General features: G+C 36.2%; 3 protein-coding genes across 4 annotated transcripts; 1 reads left to right on the top strand and 2 right to left on the bottom strand.

Annotated features, from left to right (window-relative positions):
- Positions 1-1,199: 1,199 nt before the first annotated feature.
- Positions 1,200-15,525, top strand: LOC105131271 (protein transport protein Sec24-like At4g32640). 2 transcript variants are annotated; one of them, XM_011034173.1, is made up of 25 exons: positions 1,200-1,469; positions 1,647-2,601; positions 4,169-4,396; positions 4,525-4,599; positions 4,696-4,794; positions 5,161-5,272; positions 5,711-5,838; positions 6,018-6,137; positions 6,385-6,465; positions 6,764-6,841; positions 7,007-7,099; positions 7,627-7,681; positions 8,384-8,460; positions 9,003-9,074; positions 9,193-9,276; positions 10,030-10,149; positions 10,330-10,398; positions 10,819-10,896; positions 12,127-12,265; positions 12,613-12,777; positions 13,316-13,461; positions 13,542-13,721; positions 14,056-14,153; positions 14,296-14,327; positions 14,979-15,525. In XM_011034173.1, the coding sequence occupies exons 2-25, from the start codon at positions 1,738-1,740 to the stop codon at positions 15,089-15,091; spliced, it is 3,306 nt and encodes a 1,101-aa protein (XP_011032475.1). In that variant the 5' UTR covers positions 1,200-1,469; positions 1,647-1,737; the 3' UTR covers positions 15,092-15,525. The 2 variants fall into 2 exon arrangements, with proteins under 2 accessions (XP_011032475.1, XP_011032476.1); XM_011034174.1 differs by having other exon boundaries at positions 1,202-1,469; positions 14,065-14,153.
- Positions 15,526-16,996: 1,471 nt separating this feature from the next.
- On the bottom strand, positions 16,997-20,745 carry LOC105131270 (probable receptor protein kinase TMK1). The gene is made up of 2 exons (XM_011034172.1): positions 18,347-20,745; positions 16,997-17,769 (listed from the first exon to the last, which is right to left on the bottom strand). Exons 1-2 carry the CDS (start codon positions 20,559-20,561, stop codon positions 17,258-17,260), a joined length of 2,727 nt encoding a protein of 908 aa, XP_011032474.1. The 5' UTR covers positions 20,562-20,745; the 3' UTR covers positions 16,997-17,257.
- A 611-nt stretch (positions 20,746-21,356) lies between these two features.
- On the bottom strand, positions 21,357-23,549 carry LOC105131269 (probable cytosine deaminase). The gene is made up of 5 exons (XM_011034171.1): positions 23,395-23,549; positions 22,581-22,634; positions 21,982-22,172; positions 21,739-21,843; positions 21,357-21,649 (listed from the first exon to the last, which is right to left on the bottom strand). The coding sequence occupies exons 1-5, from the start codon at positions 23,408-23,410 to the stop codon at positions 21,461-21,463; spliced, it is 555 nt and encodes a 184-aa protein (XP_011032473.1). The 5' UTR covers positions 23,411-23,549; the 3' UTR covers positions 21,357-21,460.
- Positions 23,550-23,639: the final 90 nt, after the last annotated feature.

Below are 23,639 nucleotides of genomic sequence, written 5' to 3'. Positions count from 1 at the left end.
TATTGGGTATTGTGTTATTTGGTATTGAAATAGTAATTTTTTTAAAATGTTTTTTTTGTTTGAAAATGTATTTAATAATAATTTTTTATTTTTAAAAATTTATTTTTAATATAAAAATATTAAAAAAATATAAAAATAAAAATTGAAGTAGACATTAATGGTGAATATATTACAGCACTGCTTTCAAGACATGGAAATGACCCTTTTGTCTGTAAAAATGATATAGCTGGACAATAACAAACAGTTATTTTTAAAATTATTTTAAAAAAAGTTATATTAAAATAATATATTTTTTATTTTTAAAAAATATTTTTAATATTAATGCATCAAAATAATTTAAAAATATAAAAAATATTAATTTTAAATAAAAATAAAATTTTAACAAATAATATTTTGACAGCGGCAGCGGGCGGAGGAGCAGCGGTGCACTTGTGCTCCTCCATGCTGAGACCACTTTAGTCGCTAACTATCAAATCAAGCTTTTCATGAAGAAAAACAACTCTAATCAACCTTGCACCCTCGTTCGTTGATTGCTTTTGTAGTTCATCAGTATTGATAGCTGTCACTTTAAGGTAACTAAAAGATCTTTTTTATGAAAAAAACAATTATTTATTATTCATGATATTTATACTTCATGGCTTGTTAGTTAGCACAATTTTAATATGAAAAAAAGTTTTGGGTGTCTATATATATATATATAAAGATTTTGGATGCTATAGAAGGAAATTAAGGTTAATTTGGATACAGGACAGAAGCAATTTATCCCTTGTCCCATTTATCAAATAATAATAACAATTTATGCGCAAGAAAGCAAAAATAAAAGCTGACTAGGAATCACAATGCTGAAATGGCACAAGCTGAGTGGTTAGAAACCTTCACTTCTCCCGCAAAACAATGACGTGGTGAAGGTCTTACAATTAATAGTTTTTATTCCGGGCCAATCCAAGATCTAGATTCCAAATTTTGATTAGGTTAATTTATTTTTTAAATTAAAATAATTTTATTTTAATAAAAAAAATCAATAAATTATAACTGAATTTTTAGCAGGATCTTCATGGGTCAACTAAGTCAACCTACTAAGTTTAGGTTAATGGGATCATACCAGATCTTTTTTTTCTATGTTTTTAAACCATTTTAATTTCAAATTGACCAGGTTTCAAGATTCACCGGGTCGGACCGGATTCATAACTATGTTACAATCTCTTACATGCGCCAAGGTGCAGTCACGCTCCCTCTAACTTTACAAACTTAACAGCAAGATCAATTTCTTAGACTCTCTCTCTCTCTAAAAAAACCTGTCTTTTGCCTTCTCTCTCTTACAGTTTGCTTGGATCTTCCTCTCTTGATCCCAAAACCCCTAAATTAATCACACACCCTGTCTCCAAAGCCCTAATCACAATTCTCTCAGATCCATCAACCCTTTGGATCCTTTTCACTGAATTGCTGGATCCAATTCTCTCTGATCACTGGTACTTAACTGTCTTTCTGTTGTTTTTTCAATAAAGCTTTATTTATTTTTCAGATTATTACAATCATTTATGTTGCAATTCAGTATAAGTTTTGTTTTTTGCGGGTTTACGTAGTATAGTGAATTTTTGATGAATTGTGTGGATTTAGATTTGGGTTTTGTTTGATTTAACGTGTAGATTTAGGTTGGAGTTTGATCCTGATTATCGAAGATTGATACTTGTTGGAGATAAAAGGAGGAGTTTTTAGGTTGGATTGGTTTGACAAAATATGGCTTCTAACGTGCCTCCAGGGGCACCTAGACAATCCCCACCACCTAATTATAACCCAAATTATCAGCAAAACCCGAATATTTTATCTGATAATTTCCAGAATTTGAATCTCAATCGGCCCCCTTCAATGACGAATTCAGCTCCAAGGCCTTCGCCATTCAGCCAACCATCACCATTTCCCTCCTCAGCTCCTTCACCGCAATTTTCCAGGCCTGGTGCACCACCTATTGGTGCTGTTCCTAGACCTTCAGTGCCTCCCTCTGGATCTCCATCCACATTTTCCTCAAATGTGGCCCCTGGTAGACCTACTGGGCCACCTTTCAGTCAGCCAGCACCCTTTGGGTCCAGACCACCTCCTGGGTCATTCCAATCCTATACCAGTGGTGGTATGGTAGTGGGTCCTGTCTCTGGTGCACTGCCAGTAGGTGCTCGTCCTAGTCATGCTGCATCATCTTCTCCTCCTCCTCAGAATGTGCCCCCATCAAGTTCATTTGGTGGTTTAGTAAGCAATGGGCCACCAGCCCCTGCTTTCCAGAGCGCTCCGCGTTTTCCTCCCCCTGTTAGTGCACCACAGCAACAACCTATGGGTCCTCCACCAACAATGGGCGTGGCTCGCTCGACCCCTCAAAGCATGCGGCCTTTAATGGGGAGTTCAGGGTTTAGTGGCCAACCAGTTGCTCCATTTTCTGCACCACCTCAAGGGACACCATTTTATGCACCACCTCAAGGGACACCATTTTCAGCACCACCTCAAGGGACACCATATTCAGTACCACCTCAAGGGACACCATTTTCAGCACAGCAAGGGATGACACCACCACCTATAGGTTCTCCTTTTGCACCACAGATGCAACCACAGTCTGTAAGTGTTTTAAAATCTTATAACCTGCAGTGTTTGGGAAATTTCAATTGTTATAGTGTATCTATGTTAACTTCATTTCAAATTTAGCATTTCCCAATTGTTTATAATTCAAGTAAGCTAGCTCTTCTGCTATATTTGATAGCTTCAGAAATGTTTTATTGGAAATAGTTTGCATTCTATATGGGATTGCATTTGATGTTTGTTCAGACACAAGGCTACATTTTGCTTTAGAGAAATGGTTGGAAAAAGTTACAAAAATGAAGCGGTTGGAAAAAGTTACAAAAATGAAGCATGAATTGGAATAATAGGAGGGACAGTATGCTGTTCTATAATATGAAGATGAAAGGGTCCACAAAAATATGCATCAACGTACGATGTTCAGACTATATCATGAAGTGTTATTGAGTGCAAAGACTTAATTTGGTGGTATGCACTACTTTGTCAAGTGATAAGAAGCTGATATTGAGGTTCTTAACTGGAAGTTTTTCAGGTTCTGATATCTTCTTTTATCCTTTATAACATCTCTGCAACAGTGTAGTATAAATGCGGTGAAGGGGTTTTTTTTTACGCATTTAAGCAGCCAGATGCTTAGCCAAGGAAATGATAGTGACATCTTTTTCAGAGCATATATTGGTGTTTTAAAGGTTCTTTTGAGAAATTGAACCTAGTGACTATGGCTAGCCTGTGACCTGAGAATTAGAGTCATATAACTGGTTTTTGGTGGTAGACGATGAAAATTGAAGCTGGATATCAGGTAGAAACCATGGAACCTGGTAGATTTGCAGCAGCTTTGGTGTGTCTAACTATAAAAGACAGCTTTAATGTCTTCCCACTTTACAAGTATATGGACGTAGAAATAGAGGATAGTAAAAAGATAGGAGTAAAGAATAGAGGGGGGAGAACCAGAAGAAAAGGAGAAAAAATAAGGGGAGAAGGTGGGAGAGGGGAGGCTGTGAGAGGAGAGAAAAGAAGGGGGGAGATGGCTTTATGGAGTTCTATTGTTTTTTTGAGATCATTTGTTCATTTGTATGGAAATTAATGCAAGAATTTCAAGTATCTTTTCACTTCAAGCCAGTTGTGGACTATATTACTGTTCTTGAGCACCAGTGGTCAGTGCCTTTTGGACTTTTATGAATGTTTTCTCTGAAGATATTTAGAGAAATTGGAGTGCCCTTTTAGCTTGAGATGTTTTAATTTAATATTAGTTTGAAGGATGTCTTCTCCTAACTAATGTTGTACATTCTTTCTCCTGTAATTGTACTTTCATCTTTCAGAAAAAAAGACAGGAGCAAAGTAAAGAAAAATGAGGGAAAGAAGAGGGAATAAGGAGGCTGCCACCAGCTTCTCCTTAGCTAGAATCTGAAAATTTCTGGTTATGTTAAGAGCTACATTTCATGGAAGATTGAGGCTATCTGCCTTTACAGATTTTAGAGGATTTGTGCTAATGTGTGTTTGCTTAGGTTGTGGGGATCCATTAACGGGTGTTGCTTCTTGCCTGATTTTACATATGCATCTCTTTCCTCCCTCAACAAAGATACTGAATTCTGAATTTTATGGATTCTTTCAGGTTGCTCAACCTCCACCAATTCCTGGTTCTGCACAACCACCTAGAATGTTTGGAATGCCGCCACTACTACCAAATCAAATGACTGCTATATCACCTGTTATGGGTCAAACTGGAAGTCCTCTATCAGGAGCATCAAAGATTGATCCCAATCAAATCCCCCGGCCCATTCCAGGTTCCTCTGTGATCCTACATGATACTCGTGCGGGAAATCAGGCCAACCCACCGCCGGTATCTAGCTCTGTTTGTTTTTTCTCTTTCTGTTCTTGTTGTCTTTGTGGAATTTGCATATTAGTGAAGCCACATTAATTTAACTGGTGGTTTATCGTTTCCTCTTCTGATTCCGTCCTTTTGTAAAGCCTGCTACAAGTGACTACATTGTTACAGACACTGGGAATTGCAGTCCACGCTACATGAGGTGTACCATCAATCAGGTTAGACTAAACCTTTAACATGCATATGCTGGCTGTATTTTTTATTTTTTGGCATCTTACAGATTTGATGTTGTATTGACTCCTTCAACATTTCAGATTCCATGCACGGTTGATTTGTTATCAACATCTGGCATGCAGTTGGCTTTGTTGGTCCAACCTCTGGCCCTTCCTCATCCATCTGAGGAGGCTGTCCAGGTAATGATGATTTCTTTGTTCTTCATTGCATCTCTACTGTGATATTTTCTTCTTTCCTGATTGAAAAGAAAATTGTTTTGTTCATTACTAGGTGAAATATGGTTTTCTTCATCAAACCTTGTTTCTTAGTTCTATTTCCAATTTCCTATCTAGCTCATTGAAGTTTGATCTCCAGAAAAAATAACTAAAATACGGTATCTAACACAAAATTTGGGAATCACCAACCGATATTATCATCACTTGTAAGTTTTTTCATATAAAATGTCTTTTACCCAGGTAAAAGAGCACGGATCATTGCATGCATGTTGATGAATTGAGCAATTGAAATCACAAAAAAAATTTATATCATAAAAATTATGTTTGTAGGTTGTTGATTTTGGAGAAAGTGGTCCTGTTCGATGTTCTCGTTGCAAAGGCTACATAAATCCTTTTATGAAATTCATTGATCAAGGGAGGCGATTTATATGCAATTTGTGTGGTCAGTACACATGCAATTTAATTTTTTTTGGGAATTCTCCTTGCTGTTTTAATTATTAGGCTGTCTGAATGTTGCAAAATATTTGATTTGCTAGTGATAATGGATTTGAAATAGTCTTATCCTTATCAGTGTCTCTCTGGATGAGTTGGTTACCTAAGACAGGAAAAATTCTTTTATTGTTTGCGTCATGCTTAGTTTATCACTGTCAGAATCCATTAATATCTTTTATACTTCATTCAAGATTAGATATTGTTTATTATTCATGTTCCAACATATCATTTTCAATTTTGGAGCCTTCTTTTGAGATGTACAATTTATAACTAGTTGCCTTATCATTTTATAGATCTGTTAACAGGTAAAGCACTTTATTTGGCTTTGCTTTGCTCCCTAAACATGCTGGCATGGTGTGGACTTTACAATTTTACATGTTTTTGGCAGGGTTCACTGATGAGACTCCCCGTGACTACCTCTGCAATCTAGGTCCAGATGGTAGACGTAGAGATGCTGATGAAAGGCCCGAGCTATGCAGGGGAACAGTTGAATTTGTTGCCACAAAAGAATTCATGGTTTGTTTGTTTATAAGAATCTGTGGTTTTTTAAAATATCATTTGTTCTCTATTCTCTTGTAATTGGAATTGGATGCCTATGTGAGTATCCAATCTATATTGTCCAGTCCTTGTTTCTGTTGCAATCGTTATCAATGTATTACTGGATATATTATTCTTCTCTATTTATTGTCTCTTAGGTTCGTGATCCCATGCCGGCTGTGTATTTCTTCCTAATTGATGTATCCATGCATGCCATACAAACTGGTGCAACTGCTGCAGCTTGCAGCTCAATTAGTCAAGTTATTGCTGATCTTCCAGTGAGTCTTATGTCCACTTCTGAAACATTTTAGCATGTACTTGAATGAATTTGACTGTCTTCACTTCATCTGGTGTGTTTTCTCTGGCATTAATTTTATGTTGAGCTTCACTGGCGTTCATTTATCTATTCTTCCATTCTGTTTGCTGTTGATAATTAACCGTAGCTCATATTTCATGTTGTGCATAGATTTGCTAACAAGGTGGTAGTTTTAGTTACTGATGTATGAACCGAAAAATTCATTGCAGGAAGGGCCACGGACAATGGTGGGCATTGCAACATTTGATTCAACAATCCATTTTTACAATTTGAAACGGGCATTACAACAGGTAGACAAGAAATCTTTTAATGAAGATACAAGTTGATATATTCTTTTGTTGGGGTATGTATGGTATCTTTGAAGTGGAAGGAGATTGATGGAGAAACTTAAGTAGATTGAATGATCAGATAGACGTTGTTTTGTGATATCTTCCTCTGCTCGTGCCTTTTCTGGGAATTGTTATTGATCTACGACCAACCTTCAGCACATCATTTTATTGCACTTGGATTTATGGTTCTGATTAAATTTCATTTATTTTCAATCAAAATTTTTGAGTGTTGATTTTGATTTCTTACTCATGTTTGCAGCCACTGATGCTTATTGTACCTGATATACATGATGTTTATACTCCTTTGCAAACTGATGTTATTGTTCCGCTTTCTGAGGTTAGCCATCTGGACTGTAGGCCTTCCATTGTTTCTGTTGATCCTTTTTGGTCTTCGAGAGCCAACAAATGAATGGTCATCGTTGAGTTATGGTTTTTATGTTTGGAGACATTGACCACTTTTATTATTTTTAATAATTTATTTTGGTTTCTTGTGTGGATTCAGTGCCGTCAACATTTGGAGCTATTATTGGAAAGTATTCCAACTATGTTTCAGAATAGTAGAATTGCTGAATCATCTTTCAGTGCAGCAATCAAGGTATGTTCATGTTTGCTAGTGGAAACTGTATATGTGTAGATTGTGGATGATAACTGCAGATATGTCTTTTCTGAAGGGAAGGTGAAGCTGACTTTTGCTCTGTCCATGATACTCAATCCTTCAAATTTACCAATTCAGTTGGATGGTTCCATATGAAAATTAACTTTAACACGAAGAATATTTGAAAATGGGCTAGTTCGAGTTTCATGCACAGCAAAGTGGATTTGGAAACACATTATGTAACAAAACATGCATCTTCTTATAAATAAAATGAAATATTCATTTATTCATAAACTGCCCACAAAGTTCTTCATTCACTACATTCAAAACACTATTTTCTATCTTTCCAGAGCCACAACCTAACTAGTTCCAACTGTCTGATGCATACGGTTCTCGCTATTTTCTATGACTGTCTTTTAATGGAAAAACCTTGGTATCAGATGTCATATACTTAATGAACTCATACACATATCTTCAGATATTCAGAACATTTATTTGGAATTTATGATGCATTTTTCCTATTTCAGGCAGCATTCTTGGCAATGAAAAATGCTGGAGGGAAGCTTTTGGTATTTCAATCAGGCAAGCTTATGAACTTGTCATCACCCCCCTGGCCTTTCTTTTCTTTCTTTCTTTTATATTTTCCTGTCGTTGACCTATTTAAAAGTACATGATGGTCGCATTCTTGTACTTTTCTCAGTTACTTTGCCAGGCATATAATCATTTGAGAACAAAAAAACAGCTCTATTTCTTGTTGCTATTCAGCCAGATGCACAATAGAGAATCATATTTCATACCAAGTGTTCATACTGCAAATTATGTGATCATGTGTGTCATCATCTAAATCATTGTAATTGCCTGTACTTACTGTGACTAGTAATAGTAAGGATTATGTCAAAAATATCTGAAGGAGAAGTGACTTGTGAAATGGAGAGAAAAAGGTTTAACTTTCTCTCTCGTGTGAGAGTTCTGGAATAAAACACTTCTACTAAAATTTCATCAAGTCTTTGGATTCAATCTGAGGAGGCTTTCTGGCTTATGGTGTTAGTCATAGTTTCATTAAATTAAGCAACTATTTCACTTTCGCTCTTTTGCTAATTGCAAATTATATGTATGTTCTGTGGATACCTTTTTTTCTTATAGCATGTTTCTTTTTTAGGCAATTTTATATTTTTTTCTTCATCCCATTACTCCTTAGGAGCTTTCCTGCTTCTTCCTACCAATATAAAACCTAAAACGAAATTATTCTCATGGAATATTCTGATGATTCTACTATGTTTTCAGTCTTACCTTCTGTTGGTGTTGGAGCCCTTTCTGCTCGAGAGGCTGAGGGAAGAAGTAACATCTCTACAGGGGAGAAGGTATACTTAACTTATCCATGTGTTACCCTGCTATCTGTTGTGGTTGTGTTCTTGCTTGTCGTGCTTCAGAGTGGAATTATTAAAATGAGAACTACTGAATGTTATCCCATCCATGAATATTTGAAAGGGACTGCATAATTAAATTTTATTAGGTCATCTAGGCCTTGATTTTGGAAAGTGACACATGCACGCACGCACATGCCCACACACACAAAAAAAAAGAAAAAGAAAAAATTAGCCTCCACATGCCCACACACACAAAAAAAAAAGAAAAAGAAAAAATTAGCCTTTCCTATATATAATTCTTCTTCTTTTATGCTCTGAAAGATTGGAAGAAGTATCAACATGTTACCCAATTTCTTACTCTGGGACTGTGTTATTGGAAATGAAGTACTGGGTTATGATATGTTCTATAGTAGTGTTCATCTGTTTCTGACATGTTTTTTCTACCATAAGTAGTGAAGTGAAGAAACAGTCAATTCATCTGTAGAATATAGCCCTGAGGTTTTGGTAACATTATTTCCTTGTTTCCTGGATTGCAGGAGGCCCATAAATTACTCCAACCAGCTGACAAAACTTTGAAGGAAATGGCCATTGAATTTGCTGAATATCAGGTAGCCTTTTTGTTTTTCGTTTTCCCTTCTTAACATTGATCATAATCATGAGCTGGTAGAGATATACCCTGTTACCTCAATGTGCCTCATCATGTTTGCTTTCCTGAATGTGTTCTAGGTCTGTGTTGATGTGTTCATCACTACCCAGACTTATGTGGACATTGCTTCTATCTCTGTCATACCTAAAACAACTGGAGGGCAGGTATTAATTGAACTTGAATTGCCAACTTTGTACTCTTAACAATTATTTCACAGTATCAGTACAATGACAACATGGATGTTGTAATTTTATCTTTGCTATGCCTTGTTAAAGGCAGCGAGCCTGTTGTTACAGTAGTTCACTGTTGTTGAAGGCAGCAAGCCTGTTATTTCTGTGCTATGGTTCTCATTTTTCTTTTCTTCTTTTCTTTCTCTGTATGATATTTGACTTTTGTTCTGGGGTTATTTAGTGATGTCAAACATCAGTTTTCAATGATCTATTGAGTATGTCTTCCATTCTTTGGTGACCTGTGACCTAGATCCTTGAGTCAGTTTCTCTGCGAAGTACTCATCCCATGTTGCATTTCTGCTTAGATTTTGTTCTAAATCATGTAAACATGTTGAATGAAACTTGAAACACGTAATTACTTGCCATGGACCTTGAATCCTCTTAGTGAGTTATGGTTTCTCAGTTTTTTAGGCTGGTACCTTGTTCCATACTGCATGTCTTGTACAAGATGCTGCCACTGTAACCCTTAGGAAAGAAAGACGCTGGGTGCTCTCTTGTAGGCGAGCTGGATAATACTTGGCATATATTGGTAATATATGATTTAGGCTAATATTTCATCATCATATCATTATACATATCACCCAGTGTATGAATTCTAGCAATATGCTGTGAATGACTTCTAGGTTCTTCATAGAGCTGCTGGCTTATTTCTGATGCTGACTTCAAATATTTCACATCCTATACCAGGTTTATTATTACTATCCTTTCTCTGCTGTCTCTGATCCAGCAAAGCTGTACAATGATCTTAGATGGAATGTCACAAGGCCTCAAGGTTTTGAGGCAGTGATGCGTGTGAGGTGCAGCCAGGTACTCTCCTTTGTTTGGATATATATGTTTATGTTTGTGTACATGGCTACCATCTTTGTTGGCCAAATCTTCCATCCAATATATATTTATATTTTTGCCTTGCCCCTTCCTGTTATAAATAGATTGGTTGTATGTTTTTTACTTGATACTGGGAAATTGATTTGGTTTGTTTACTTATAGGGCATTCAAATTCAAGAATACCATGGAAACTTTTGCAAGCGCATTCCAACAGATATTGACCTGGCTGTGGTTTGTATCTTATTGTGAAATTCTTGATTTTCATACTCTTGGTAGCTTATTACATTTTTAATTCTTTGGTAATGAGAGTACTCAACGTTTGAACTTGTGAGCTATCATTATGAGATCCATTCTCTGTTGATGCTAGACAATAACTTTGCTTTTTAAAGCATCAGACTGAATGTAAATCATATTCAGATTCCAGAAACTTCTTTTCTTAACAAGCTATCGAGAAGGTAGAAGAATCTATTTTGGCTCGGGTTGATCTCTTGGAGGCTGGTTCATTATGTTTTTTATATTTTTATGGCTCCTTAATTCCATTTGTTGATCTCCTATCTTCTCTGTCTTCATTTTAGTCAAGAGGCAATGTGTATATTTTGTGGCATTTTTACTTCTAGTTGCTTTATCTGTAATCATTCCTTTTCTTTGCAGATTGATTGTGACAAAACTATAATGGTCACATTAAAACATGATGATAAATTGCAAGATGGCACAGAATGTGCTTTTCAGGTACCTTGTTTTTTCTTGTCATGTGCCACAGCTTTAAGTACTTGCTGGTTCTATCTACTTTCATATCATCTAGGGTGGATTATGTTATGGTCCCTCCAAGTTTGAGCAATAATCTGGTTTTACAATCCAAGCAATTAAATCCTTGAATTTCAACTCAACTATAATGCAAGGCTACTTTCAGTTTGTTCTTAGTTAAATGGAGAACCCATGTGATGGTTCCCACCTTGTCTTGGAATCAGTAGGTCTTGAAATCAGCAGCTGATGAAACCTCGAGTTCTTTGATGGTCCATTCATTTAGCTATGGATCCAATCAAACCACCTCCTGCCTATGTAATCCAAAACACAAACCTAACCGCTGTCAGGTTCTCTCTGTTTCATGTTCAAGAACTTCTAAACAGGCCAAGATAACAGTAACCGGGAATTTATGTGCTACTGCTATTCTGGTTCTTGTTGGATCCTCGAGACAATGAAGCAGAAACAAGAATAAAAGGATTTGGGATATCATTTTGTTCAAAGGTGTGTGTTGTAATATTTGTCAATAATGTGTAGGACGTCAAGCATGACGTCTAATAACCTCCAGCTCTACTTCCCCATTATTTGCCCCTTGAACAAGGTTTTCTCAACTCTCTCCTTGGTCCTCCTGCAAAAGAAAGAAAAAGATTATGAGGGTCCTTGTATAGAGGGACTGCAGGGACAATTACCAAACACCACATCATGGCTGACATATAATGCAACTAACACAGGTACTGGTACATTACATGAGGAGTATCTATTTAGACGGTTCTTGAACATGAAACAATAACACTGAGAGAGAGATGACTTGATTCTGGCTCTCAATTGCAATTGTGTGCTTTCGTTGCTGACATATAATGCAATTAATACAGGTACATTACAAGAGCAATGTCTAGTTAGATGGTTCCTGAACATTACACAAGCAGAGCGATGACTTGATTTTGTCTCTCAGTTGCAATTGTGTGCTTCTGTTGCTGACATATAATGCAATTAACAAAGATACATTACACAAGCAGTATCTAGTTATATGGGTCCTGAACATGAAACAGTAACTGAGTGGGAGAGAGATGATTTGAGTTTTGCTCTCAATTGCAATTGAGTGCATTGATTTTGTTAGGATTATGAAATTTGGAAGGACTGTGGTGCGTCTGCCCTTTTATCATTTGTTGAGAAGATTTCTTCTATCTGTTTATTTATATTGTTTGCTTCATTTTTCAGTGTGCCCTCCTCTACACCACTGTGTATGGCCAAAGAAGAATTCGTGTTGCAAATTTATCATTGCCATGCACAAACAATTTAAGTAATTTGTTCCGCTTGGCTGACTTGGATTCCCAATTTGTGTGTTTCTTGAAGCAAGGTATTGAATTTTCTGTCATGCATTCTCTTTGCTGTCCTTTTTTTCACACTGTTTTTATAGTTATATTGTGCACACATTATGGTTTACCATGATCACTATATCATTCTCATCCAACATATCAAGTTACCAGAATAATAATAACAGTTACGTTTTCTCATTTACATACAACATCTTGTAGAAAATTAATATGGCATGTGTCAAACTTTGGTCTTTCAGCTGTGTAAGAATGGATATCTCTTTGCTTCTAAAAGAGTTTTTTTTTTTTTTGTTCATGGCATAACTTGTACAAAAAGTATTTATCTTTTTGAGGTAAGAAGACTGACGCTTTTCTCTGCTTGTCTTTCCAGCGGCAAATGAAATCCCTTCCAACCCATCCTTGGTTGTCCAAGAACAAGTGACAAACTTTTGCATAAACATTCTGCTTTCGTATCGCAAATTTTGTGCAACAGTATCGTCATCAGGACAACTCATCCTTCCAGAGGCACTTAAACTTCTGCCCCTGTACACCCTTGGTATATGTTTCTTGCACATTGGTTTATGCTTATTCATAGGTAGTGTTTATGTTGAAATTGCTGTTATTTATTATGTACTCACTCAACAATTAATTATGTTTTATGCCGTGGAGCTGTTTCAACACTTTTTAATACCTGTGCGTGAGCCTTATACACTTGGGAGTATAGCAGAATATCTTGCGAGATAACCTTCAAAAGCATTGAAGAATTAAGATAACTTTATATGGTTAAAGTAAAGTAAGTTAGAAAAGTAATTTAGTTCAACGTAGTTCCATCTTTCCTTTTAAGTTTTTCTATAGCTTTATATGTGTTTTTCGTAGAAATAGCTTTTCAATGAAAACTTTGATTTGTTCATAAATGGTATCCCCTCCTCTTATCAGTACTATTATAATTGCAGTGTTGTTCTGTAATATGTGTTTTGTTCATAGGCCAAATTTGAAATGAATGTAAGTTATATCAGTAAGCTTCTTACAGTTTATTCAAAGAAATTGACATGCCTCGATTGTTTGCCCTTTTGGGTTCTTGCTCTTCCTTCCAGCATTAATTAAAAGTACAGGGTTGAAAGTCAATGGGAGGATTGATGATCGGTCATTTTGGATCAGTTATGTTTCCTCAGTTTCTACACCTTTAGCGATTCCCTTGGTGTATCCTAGGATGACTGCAATTCACAACCTTGATTCACAGGCATGAGTGTTCTTTTATTATATTTGATTCTACATTATATTTTGTCCAGAAGTCGATGGTAACTTTCTGCCTATTGACAGGAAGCAGATGGATCTCGTATCCCTCCTGCACTTGCGCTCTCTAGTGAATATGTGAGTGAGGATGGAATTTATCTTCTTGAGAATGGCCAGGATGGCTTAATATATATTGGGAACTCAGTTAATTCAGAGACCTTGCAAAAACTTTTTGGCATTTCCTCAGTAGCTGAAATCCCAACTCAGGTACCATCCTTTTAAAGAATTTATTATACCTAATATTATTAGTCTTGGTTTGGAGCATGCTGTGTTGGACAATCAAACCAACATGTTCAAGATGCCATGCGTCCAGCAGAATGGGCTTGTGAGACACTACTAATTCAAAGAGCCCAGTTGGCAATTTATTGCATGAAACTTTTGGAGATAATAGAGGCCTACGTGCTTGAATTTTTTAGATCTTTTGGTGCTTTAATTTGATAATTAACATTGCAACTACATGGACTTCTGTCAGTGATGTGTGATTAGAAATTTTGTTTTTGCAAATTATTCAGGTTTGATGTTTTGCAACTAATTATTTCAGTATTCTCAGTTTGTTCTGGAGCAATATGACAATCCACTATCAAAGAAACTAAATAATGTGGTGAATGAGATACGGCGGCAAAGATGTTCCTTCCTGCGGTATGATGTTTCAGCTGTTGTTTTTTTATTATGAAGGAAAAAAATTTCATGACATATTAACATATTATATTTTTTTCCTCAATCTATCCGCACATGTGCTTGCAATCTCTCATTCTGATGCATTGCAATTCTTCTCTTGCAGCTTAAAGTTGTGTAAAAAAGGAGATCCATCAGGTGAGTTCACTGGACCTGTTCTTCAATATAGTTGAGGGAACTGTAATTCCTACTACCACATGATGTAAACTCGACCAAAAATGAACTGGTTTATTTGCTCACTGAAAACTCACATTATCTTTTACCCCATACCGCTGCTAAAGTAGTTATAGTACTTTTTGGCCATTTCTGATACTTCATAACTTGGGGGGTTATTTTGAAACGTGAATGAGGAAGGAATTACTTTGGGTCATTGCATGGAAACATGCATGGGACAGAAGTGTTGGTTTGCTGACATCACCTTCCCGAACTTCATGGGCCAGACAACGTTGCAACTCATATCGTTTCTCATGAGGAAGTCATGTTTTAACCGATCATATAGTAATTTGATATCAATAAATCATCATACAAATTTCATGGTGACTAAATAGAACACTCTGTGGTCAGAAAAACAAGTAGCTACTAGCAAAGAGGCTCATACTTTCGATTTGTGAATGCATTATGTACTCATCTCTGTTCCATCTGATTGAATTGTGCTTCATAATACATGCAGTATTCTCATTTTCGTGTTAGATTTTCTTCTGCTGATACTAGTAGATGCAGAAGGATTTTTTGTCAAAATATCCTCAACAAGTTTGATTTGTGAAAATCCAACTGTTGTTTTTTCCACAGGAATGTCATTCTTCTCATATTTGGTTGAGGACAAGGTTCCAGTCGGTGGTCTCTCCTATGTAGAATTCCTAGTGCATATCCATCGGCAAATTCAAGTAAAAATGTCTTCATAATTCTGGCATCTTCAGTTTGATTTTACAAGTCTTGACAAGCAGCTGCAAGGACAGATCTAATTCATAGTGAAGAAAATCGATGACTTGCTTGATGTGTGCTCCTGGGATCAGCAACTCCATTTATTTACAGAAAGCAGGCTGGGATGAATTTTGTGATGGAAGTTTTGTTGAGTGTGGTTCTATATTTTATAACAGTGGTTGCCAAATAATAGAACATAAAGCTTTCATTTGTTGTTGTTCCCCACCCTTTCCTTTTATTTTGGTCATTGTCTTCCCCATGGTGGCTAGATATCCATCCGCCGAGTAAAAGCACTGTAAGAATTCCTGTAGTGGAGGGGAAGATGCAAAACAATTTTTGTAATTACACCGCTTTGTTAGATGTATACATTTATATGACAATTTTAATGAGAAAGTTAACAGAATCGTTGAGACAACCTCCGGAGTTTCATGTGCATGTTTGAGTGTTTTGACTGATGCCATCCATGATCACAGGCTGAAGCTCTTTCATGTGCTCAGAAAACAAAGTGAATCTCTCGGATCAGGGAAACCTGTAGCAGCTTCATTGATGTCTTGTCAATATCTCATTGACAAGAGTAACTTCGTGTCTGTATTGAAAGCTTGCTTTCCAAGGTTTCACGTGCCATGGTTGTATCATTCATGAGATGCTACCCTCCAATTCACGCTAACTGTAGATAATTGAACTAGGATGGGAGAGTCGGTTTGTTAGGTTGAGAAGAAAGGAAGAGTTTTATTGCAGCCTGTGCAAGGGAACCTAAAATAATGCTAATAAAACAAGAACCCTAAGTGTATATGCAATCAACACCAGTTTAATGGTCTCATTCATGGTTTCCCTTCGGCCAGAATCTACAACAGTCCCTGCACAGATATTCTTCACAAATTAACCCGTCAAATATATTCTAAGACGTTTCAGATTGTACTTCCATTAAATGCATTGCCTTGAGAGAAACTGATCTTGATCAAAAACCCATTAAAAAAGAAGAAAAAATGAAGACAGAGAGTAAAAGCAATTTCATTGAAGTATAACAATGTGTATAAGAATAGTGAGTGAGTTGTGAATGAATTAAATGCCTTTCTCTTTTAGTTTTCTTTGTTATGTTATTTTGTTATTGTTATTATTAATGCTAACTTATTGAACAATGAGAATAAAATATGATACAATACACAATACCCCTCATGAAATAAAGGAAAGGTGAGAATTAAAAAAAAAGAGTTTAGGAAGCTATTCAAAATAGAGTAATATTCTATTTTTTCAGAAAACTAGACTTTGATAAAAAATAAAAAAATAAAAAAAATGGAACTTCCTCTTCAAATGTAATATTTCTATATCCAAAAAATAGGAAATTAATTTTCAAGTTTTCTAAATTGGAAAAAAACATTTGTATACAAGTTTTTCACTTGTACTGAGTTGGAAAAAAAACATTTGTATACAAGTTTTTCACTGATTTTCAAAAGGAAAAAAAAAACCATAAATGATATATTTTTTATTATATATATATAAGTACTTTTCAGCAATGTGAGAAATTAAAAAAAAAAAAAACTATGTACATATCTTCATATCTAGTTAGTGTCAAAATCTTGATTTCTATTATCTAATAATTTTTATTTTAAATAAAATAAGATTAATATTTTATAATTAGATTATCACAAATACAAAATACTAAGATAACTATTATAAACTATGATTTTGATTTTCTATATGAAAGTATTTTTCGTTGAAAAAAATTCTTTTCAACAAATGAGCATGTTTTCTAATTTTTCATTAAAAAAGCTAGAAAATGGAAAAAAAACTATATAAAAAAGAAAAAGAAAAATTATTTCTGTTACTGAAGAAACCCTAAAAGTCTCCGCGAAGCTGTCACAATTAAAAACAATATATACCTTGATTATACTAATGAAAATAAGGCCAGAAGTATTATACAATCACCTCTTTCTCTCCTCTTTTTCTGATTTGAATAGTCACAGTGACTATTACAAAGAAAAGAAAAGAAAAATACTATCGTAGCTCTAATGTTCAGCTATGGAACAAATAAAATCATGAAAATAATGGGAAAAAAAGTAAATACAAATACAATGAAGCGTTTGATAAACTTCACTAGCCTTCACCTTTCCGCCTCTTCTCTTCAGAAGGGTCATCATGCCCTTTTATCACCGACAATCAGTTGAAGTAAATGTGTTGGCGAAACGAGAGGGCATGGAGGGAACACTTGACTGAGTCCGAGAGAAGGAAGCATCATCAGATATCATGGAAGCACCTTCTTCACTTTGCCATCTTCGCAGAGTTTCGGAAAGGTTGGTGTCATGGTCAATGTCAAAACTCTGGTCTTGTTGGCTTGCTGGCCTCCATTGCTCTACAAGAGGTGCCAGGATATTCACTGCATGCCCCATGTCCGGTCTCTGATGTGGCTCCCGAGCAGTGCAATGTCCTGCTAATTCAGACACTGTATAAATGGTGGCTAATGTCTCTTCATCTGGATTTAGAGACTCATCAATTGCCTTTGGAATGTTCTCCTTTGTCATCAGGATCCTGCGGAACCATGGGACTAGATGAGCCTCCTCGTCTGGCATGGTGTCATCCAGTGTTTTTCTGCCAGTTATAATCTCCATTAGAACTACTCCGAAGGCATAAACATCCACCTTCGTCGTCACTCTTCCAGTAGCTGACAGAAAACAGAGTAGATCCAATTCATATTTAGATCATCCACAAACGAAGGGAACTGATTCGAAAATAATTTCATCACAGACTGAAGGAAAGTGTTCAGAATCTGAGAATCAAACTCGCAAATTCACGCAGATAAATATCCTTGAAAACATGCTGCAGCACGCATAATTGCACTCATGTGCACCCAATAGAAACACAAGCAATAAAACGTCAACCCTCACAGAGCTTAGCTAATTCAGTTAATCAAATCAAGAGAGATCTACAATCATTATCAGCAGCCAATAACCTAAAGCGTTTACAAGAAAAGACGGCAAAAATATGGCTATTGCTAGAATGCTGCCATGAAAAAAACTCCATTGTCACAACACAAAATATATGCTAAGATGAATTGATCATGTGAGACATAAGAGAGAAAAAACTTCGTGGTACGAGTAGTTCTTTTCAAATGCAACGTGAACAAATTGACCTTCTATCTTCATACTGCTAAATCTGGCCACAAACAATCATCATAAAAGTTAAGAACATACAGTCGGACAAATCCCTTCAACAAAGATAATAATATTCAGAAAGATTACCAGCATACTCAGGTGCAAGATAACCAAACGTGCCCGCCAATCGTGTTTCCACAGAATACTTCCCGTCTGGTGCATTTTTAACCAAACCAAAATCTGCTACTTTGGCTCTCATGCTATCCCCGAGAAGAATGTTTGAAGGTTTCAAATCTCTGTGAATGAAACTCTGCTGTGCTAAACTGTGCAGATACTCAACTCCTCTCGCCACATCCAATGCAATTGTGATCCGCTGCTTCCACGTAAGTGGAGTGTACCCATGATCGTGACATTCAAATAAATGCTGTCCAAGAGTTCCTTGTGGCATATACTCATAGACCAAGAGTCTCTCGTTGCCGTTTATGCAATACCCTAAAAGAGCAACTAGATGTCTGTGCCTAACCTTTGTAAGCACTGCAATCTCTGCTTGAAACTCACTCATACCTTTGGTACCCATCACTGTGGATTCCATTCTCTTCACAGCAATCTTAGTGCCATCATGCAACTCTCCTCTATAAACCACTCCAAAACCACCTCTTCCGGTAATATTAATCTCATGAAAGTTATCTGTCGCTTGTCGAATAACTTCAATGGGCAGAGCGACATTCCCATCCTCCAAAATATTTTTGCCATTTTCACCAACACTGCTCTGGCTGCTCATTTCAATAGAAACTTCATTATACCCTCCACCTGCAACTCCATTATTAAAAAGCGCCTTTCCACTATCCCATCCCACCTTCTTCTCATATTTTCGAGGTCGTTTCCTATATTTATATAAAACAAATGACAGAACAGCAATAAAAATGACAGCAGCAACAATGATGCCTGCAATCATACCTCCAGATATCTTGGTGGTTCCTCCATCGCTTGAGGTAGTAGTTCCTCCACCAGTGTCTACTTTTGTCCCCAAAAAAGGGTTCCCCGGCTTTGTAATAAATTTCACAGACGCTGGAAAATTTGGAATTTTTCCAGATAGGTTATTATTGGATACATCAAAGGTTACTAGCTCCGGCAACTTGGTCAAGCTATCAGGAATTGAACCTGTCAGGTTATTGTCATTGAGATACAAATTTTTTAAAGAAGTGAGCTTGGCAAATGATGAGGAGATACTCCCCGGAAAATGCTGCTTTGCCAAATTCACAGTAACAACATTCTTCTTGTCAACATCACAAGTAACAAAGGCCCAATCACAAGCATTATTATCATCCCAGCCATCAGATAAAATCGACGGATACCCAAAACCTCCAGCAATTCCAAGCAATGTCATCACCTGTGCATCACAAGAAACCCCAGGAGGTGCACAGTATTTGTTATTTCCATCATTGTCAACCTTGGTAACCGACGACGGAAACTGAGGCACAGGGCCTTGAAATTTGTTATTAGATAAAGAAACATTCACCAACTTCGGCAAAGAAACCAACGACGCAGGCACAATCCCTGACAACTGATTATCCCTCAACTGCAAATCAAAAATGCTCTTACATTCTGTCAAATCGGGTATAGGGCCTGTAAACTCATTGTTATGAAGCCAAACCTGAGCCAACTGAGTCATCGACCCAATCACTTCAATGCTCCCAGTTAACCCATTTTGCTGATTATTCAACCACAAATTCTGTATCCCAGAATTCGCAAAAGAAGGTGGCAAAGCCCCTGTAAAATTATTATAACTCAACCTCAAATTCTGCAAACTTGGTAACGACCCAAAAACATCTGGAATAGACCCAAAAAGGTTACATTCCTTCGCTGTCAACGTTGTCAGACTTGTACATTGTTCTAAATCAGTTGGAAGCATCCATGGAGATAAATTAACATTGTCTCCAACGCTTAACGTTTGCAAACTCGTTAACCCTTGAAGAAAACCAGGAGATATGGATGTAAAATTGTTGGAGTCCAAGAGAATTGTTTGCAAATTTGTTAAGTTAGCGAAAGATGGGATAGCCCCAGAAAGCTGGTTGTCCTGAAAAGTGAGAGATTGTAGTTCAGAAAGGGCAGAGATTTCTGGAGGAAGAGTGCCTGAGATGCTGAGTTTTGAGAGGGAAATGGAGGTGACTCTTGTGCTGGAAGAATCACATTTTATGCCACGCCAGGAACAGAAACCGGTGGAGGATTTTGTGGACCAGCCGGCGGGTAGCGGGGTTATGGAGTTGGCTAGTTTTATAATGGCGGAGCCATCGTCGGCTGTGGCGGATGACAAGAGGAGGAGGGAGAGGGATAGGAGGAGGACAGGGTGGCCGTGACCCATTGGTTGAAATCGGGTGGAAAGTGAGAAATGTGGAGGGAAAAAGCCAATTGATGGAAAACGGATTTACCGGATTTTTAGGGAATGTGATTTTCCTTTGTTTCTTTTTTTGGATTTTTCAACTTTTCTTTTTATCCACAGGGAGGGATAGTAGTGAATAGAAAATAGTAATAGTTTGTTTGTTTATATATATATATATATATTTGTATTTTTTTAAAAGGTAAAACTAGCCTCGGCTGTACCTCTTAATAAATATGTTTTTTAAAAATTGAACTTGTATTTTGTAGAAATATAATAATATCTTAATGCTTTAAAAATTTAACTTAGTATTTTTATTCTTGTAGAAATATAATAATATCTTAATGCTGGACCAAAAATTTTTTAATTTGTTGTTTAAATATTTGTTTACTTCTCTTTTTTTATTATAATATTTTTATTTGTGGACATTTTAAAACTTCATTCAAGCTAGATTTTATTTTTAACTTTTTTTTTTCATATGTTATATCGGTTAAAAGTGATTTAGTAAGATATTTAATAAAAAAATTCATGATTTAATTGATTCAGCAAAATACAAAATAAACTCTAAGATTTTTTTAGAAAAAAAATTAAAATGATATCGTTGGGATATAATTCATGATTTAATTGATTTAGCAAAATACAAAATAAACTCTAAGATTTAAAAAAAAAAATTAAAATGATATCGTTGGGATTTACCCACATAATTTATCGACCTGAGCCCTAAACCGAGGCTAATTTAACTATTGGATGATTATTAAAAATAAAAAGAAAAAAAATGTGTTTCTTTATCATTAATGATATAATATTGGCATAATATTCGTACAATAAATAAACACACAAGAGCCAGTCCTCTGAAAATTCTTCAAGTAAATTGTGCATTAAAATCAATACATGGTAAATTTGGACTTTGTCTTTTCGAATACTTGCTCTGCGATGACAGCACCGCTACCATCTGCTTTTTTGATCTCCAAGTGAGCCTTCTGATAGAACCCAGTGCCTCTTAGTGCATCAGCAATGAAATCATCAAACCCAATTGCAATTGCTGCTTCAGCTTCAACTCCATAAACCAACCTCTGTTGCAAAGCCTAACATGTTAGAAACTTGGAAAAACTTGAAGCATTAAGCATCACATGGAAACGAGAGAGAGCTTCAGCTATTCAACCTTGACTCTTGAAAGATGGATGGCACCAAAGCACATCGGACATGGCTCGCAGGATGCGTATATTTCGCAGTCCGAGAGCTCGATTCGGTTCAGCTTCTTACACGCCTGCGAGAATAATTATCTCATCCACGCATCGTATATAGCAGGAATTACCAGAGAAATTTGCACACCGGCACAAATGACACAACAGGGAACACTAGCAAGCAGGTAAATCAAGGGAAAGTGAGAGTCTGAAGTCCTAACCTCTCTAACAGCCGTAACTTCTGCATGTGCTGTGGGATCGGTGTTCTTCAAAACCATGTTGTGACAGCTCATGATTATTTCATCATTTTGAACAACGACAGCACCAAATGGGCCTCCGTCTCCACATTCAACACCTTTATAAGCTTCTTCAACTGCTCTAGTTAGGAATTTATGGTCCCTGTCCTGAACAGCTGGTCGATCAATCATCAAAAACTATCAAGAGACTAAAATACTATGACCTCGAAACCAAAGACACGTCTTTAACAGAACAAAACAGCAAAAAAAAGAAAATCATAAATTTACTATACAGAGAAGTGGGGAGGTACAATGCATTAATGCAGACAAGGACAGGAACAAACTTTCTCTTCAGTGTTCACAACAATGTAAAACAATCAAATTGACTGGGGTATAAAGATAGTTGTCAGACCAGTCGGAGGTCTAACCGAAAAAGGATCTGAATCACTAGGTCGCTAGGTCAACCCAAGTAAAATCTGATCAACAAACGGCTGGTGATACTAATTTGTCATTAAAATATCAAAACAGGTTAGAAACAAAATAATAATAATAATAATGGAGCAAGATACTCAAAAGGCATTTACCTTGTTGATGAGCAGAAAAGGCAGATGCCACAGAAATAGTTCGGTCTTTAGCTACTGCGAAGAAGAGAGGCAAAACAAAAACAAAAATGTTATTATTTATCTTCAATTGAAGAAAATACATATACTCCAGCAAAATCTTGTTGATGATATAAACTTTGAATAAATGATAAAATTCTTAGATTTACAATCATTTTGATTTCTCAGAAATGACTCATCCATTTTCTTTGATGCTTCTGTATACCAATTGCTGAGTGAACAGTTTAAACATCCCAGGAGGGGGGAATGTTTCTTAAAGATGGATTAAACGAACAATTGTTGCTACCCTTATCCCTCTATTAAGCCTCAAAATCTATAAACCAATATGCACAAACACATAAAAAGAAAGCAAACTATGTCCTTGTCAAAACAGGACATATAGCTTAAATTCTTGGAAAGTCCGCCATCTTAAGAGATCTCAAAATCTTTTCAGCATGTATTAAAGATGAAGATTCCAGATGTTAAAGGGGAGAACTTTAAGTCTTCATCTCCTGAGTGAAAAGGAAAGGAAAACAAATGGAGATAACCAGCTAAAAAAGTCCAAGCTATAATTCCAAAATATGCCAACCAACAAACACAGAAGCATGTCTCAAAGAACACGAAGCATGTAAACACAAAAAATTGAGCTTAGACAATGACAGAGCACATCCATACAAGAAAACACCTTGAAAACAAAAACCCTTTAAAATTCAAGAAACAACAAATAAAAACAAAAAGTTGATTACCACTAGCATCCTCCAATGAAAATTGAAGAAATAACAAATAAAAAGTTGATTACCACTAGCATCCTCCATGACGAAAGGAAATCAAGAAAATGGGGTTAACAGGGAATGGTGTGGAAAAGAGTAGATAAAGAGAAGGAAGATGTGTGGAAGAGGACGATATAAACTAGTCCACGAATTCAATATGTTTATCACGTTTAAAAACGGATAAAAATATTTTGATTTTAAATTTTTTAAAAAAAAAGACAAAACCAAATCTGTCCTAGACTATGATAATGTCATAAATTAACAAGTAAAGTCA

The sequence above is a fragment of the Populus euphratica genome, unplaced genomic scaffold, assembly GCF_000495115.2.
Source record: "Populus euphratica unplaced genomic scaffold, PopEup_1.0 scaffold103.1, whole genome shotgun sequence".
Taxonomy (NCBI): domain Eukaryota; kingdom Viridiplantae; phylum Streptophyta; class Magnoliopsida; order Malpighiales; family Salicaceae; genus Populus; species Populus euphratica.
Note: the sequence above shows the minus strand (reverse complement) of the source record. Positions and strands in the feature narration are given on the sequence as shown.

Coding starts and splice junctions, on each gene's coding strand:
- LOC105131271 (XM_011034173.1), top strand. CDS start 1,738: ATGGCTTCTAACGTGCCTCCAGGGGCACCTAGACAATCCCCACCACCT. Junction 10,150..10,329: donor TGCGTGTGAGGTGCAGCCAG/GTACTCTCCTTT, acceptor GTTTACTTATAG/GGCATTCAAATTCAAGAATA. Junction 12,266..12,612: donor TGTGTGTTTCTTGAAGCAAG/GTATTGAATTTT, acceptor TTGTCTTTCCAG/CGGCAAATGAAATCCCTTCC.
- LOC105131270 (XM_011034172.1), bottom strand. CDS start 20,561: ATGGGTCACGGCCACCCTGTCCTCCTCCTATCCCTCTCCCTCCTCCTC. Junction 17,770..18,346: donor TCTTGCACCTGAGTATGCTG/GTAATCTTTCTG, acceptor GTTTTCTGTCAG/CTACTGGAAGAGTGACGACG.
- LOC105131269 (XM_011034171.1), bottom strand. Junction 21,844..21,981: donor AAGTTACGGCTGTTAGAGAG/GTTAGGACTTCA, acceptor TTATTCTCGCAG/GCGTGTAAGAAGCTGAACCG. Junction 21,650..21,738: donor TCCATCTTTCAAGAGTCAAG/GTTGAATAGCTG, acceptor GCTTTGCAACAG/AGGTTGGTTTATGGAGTTGA.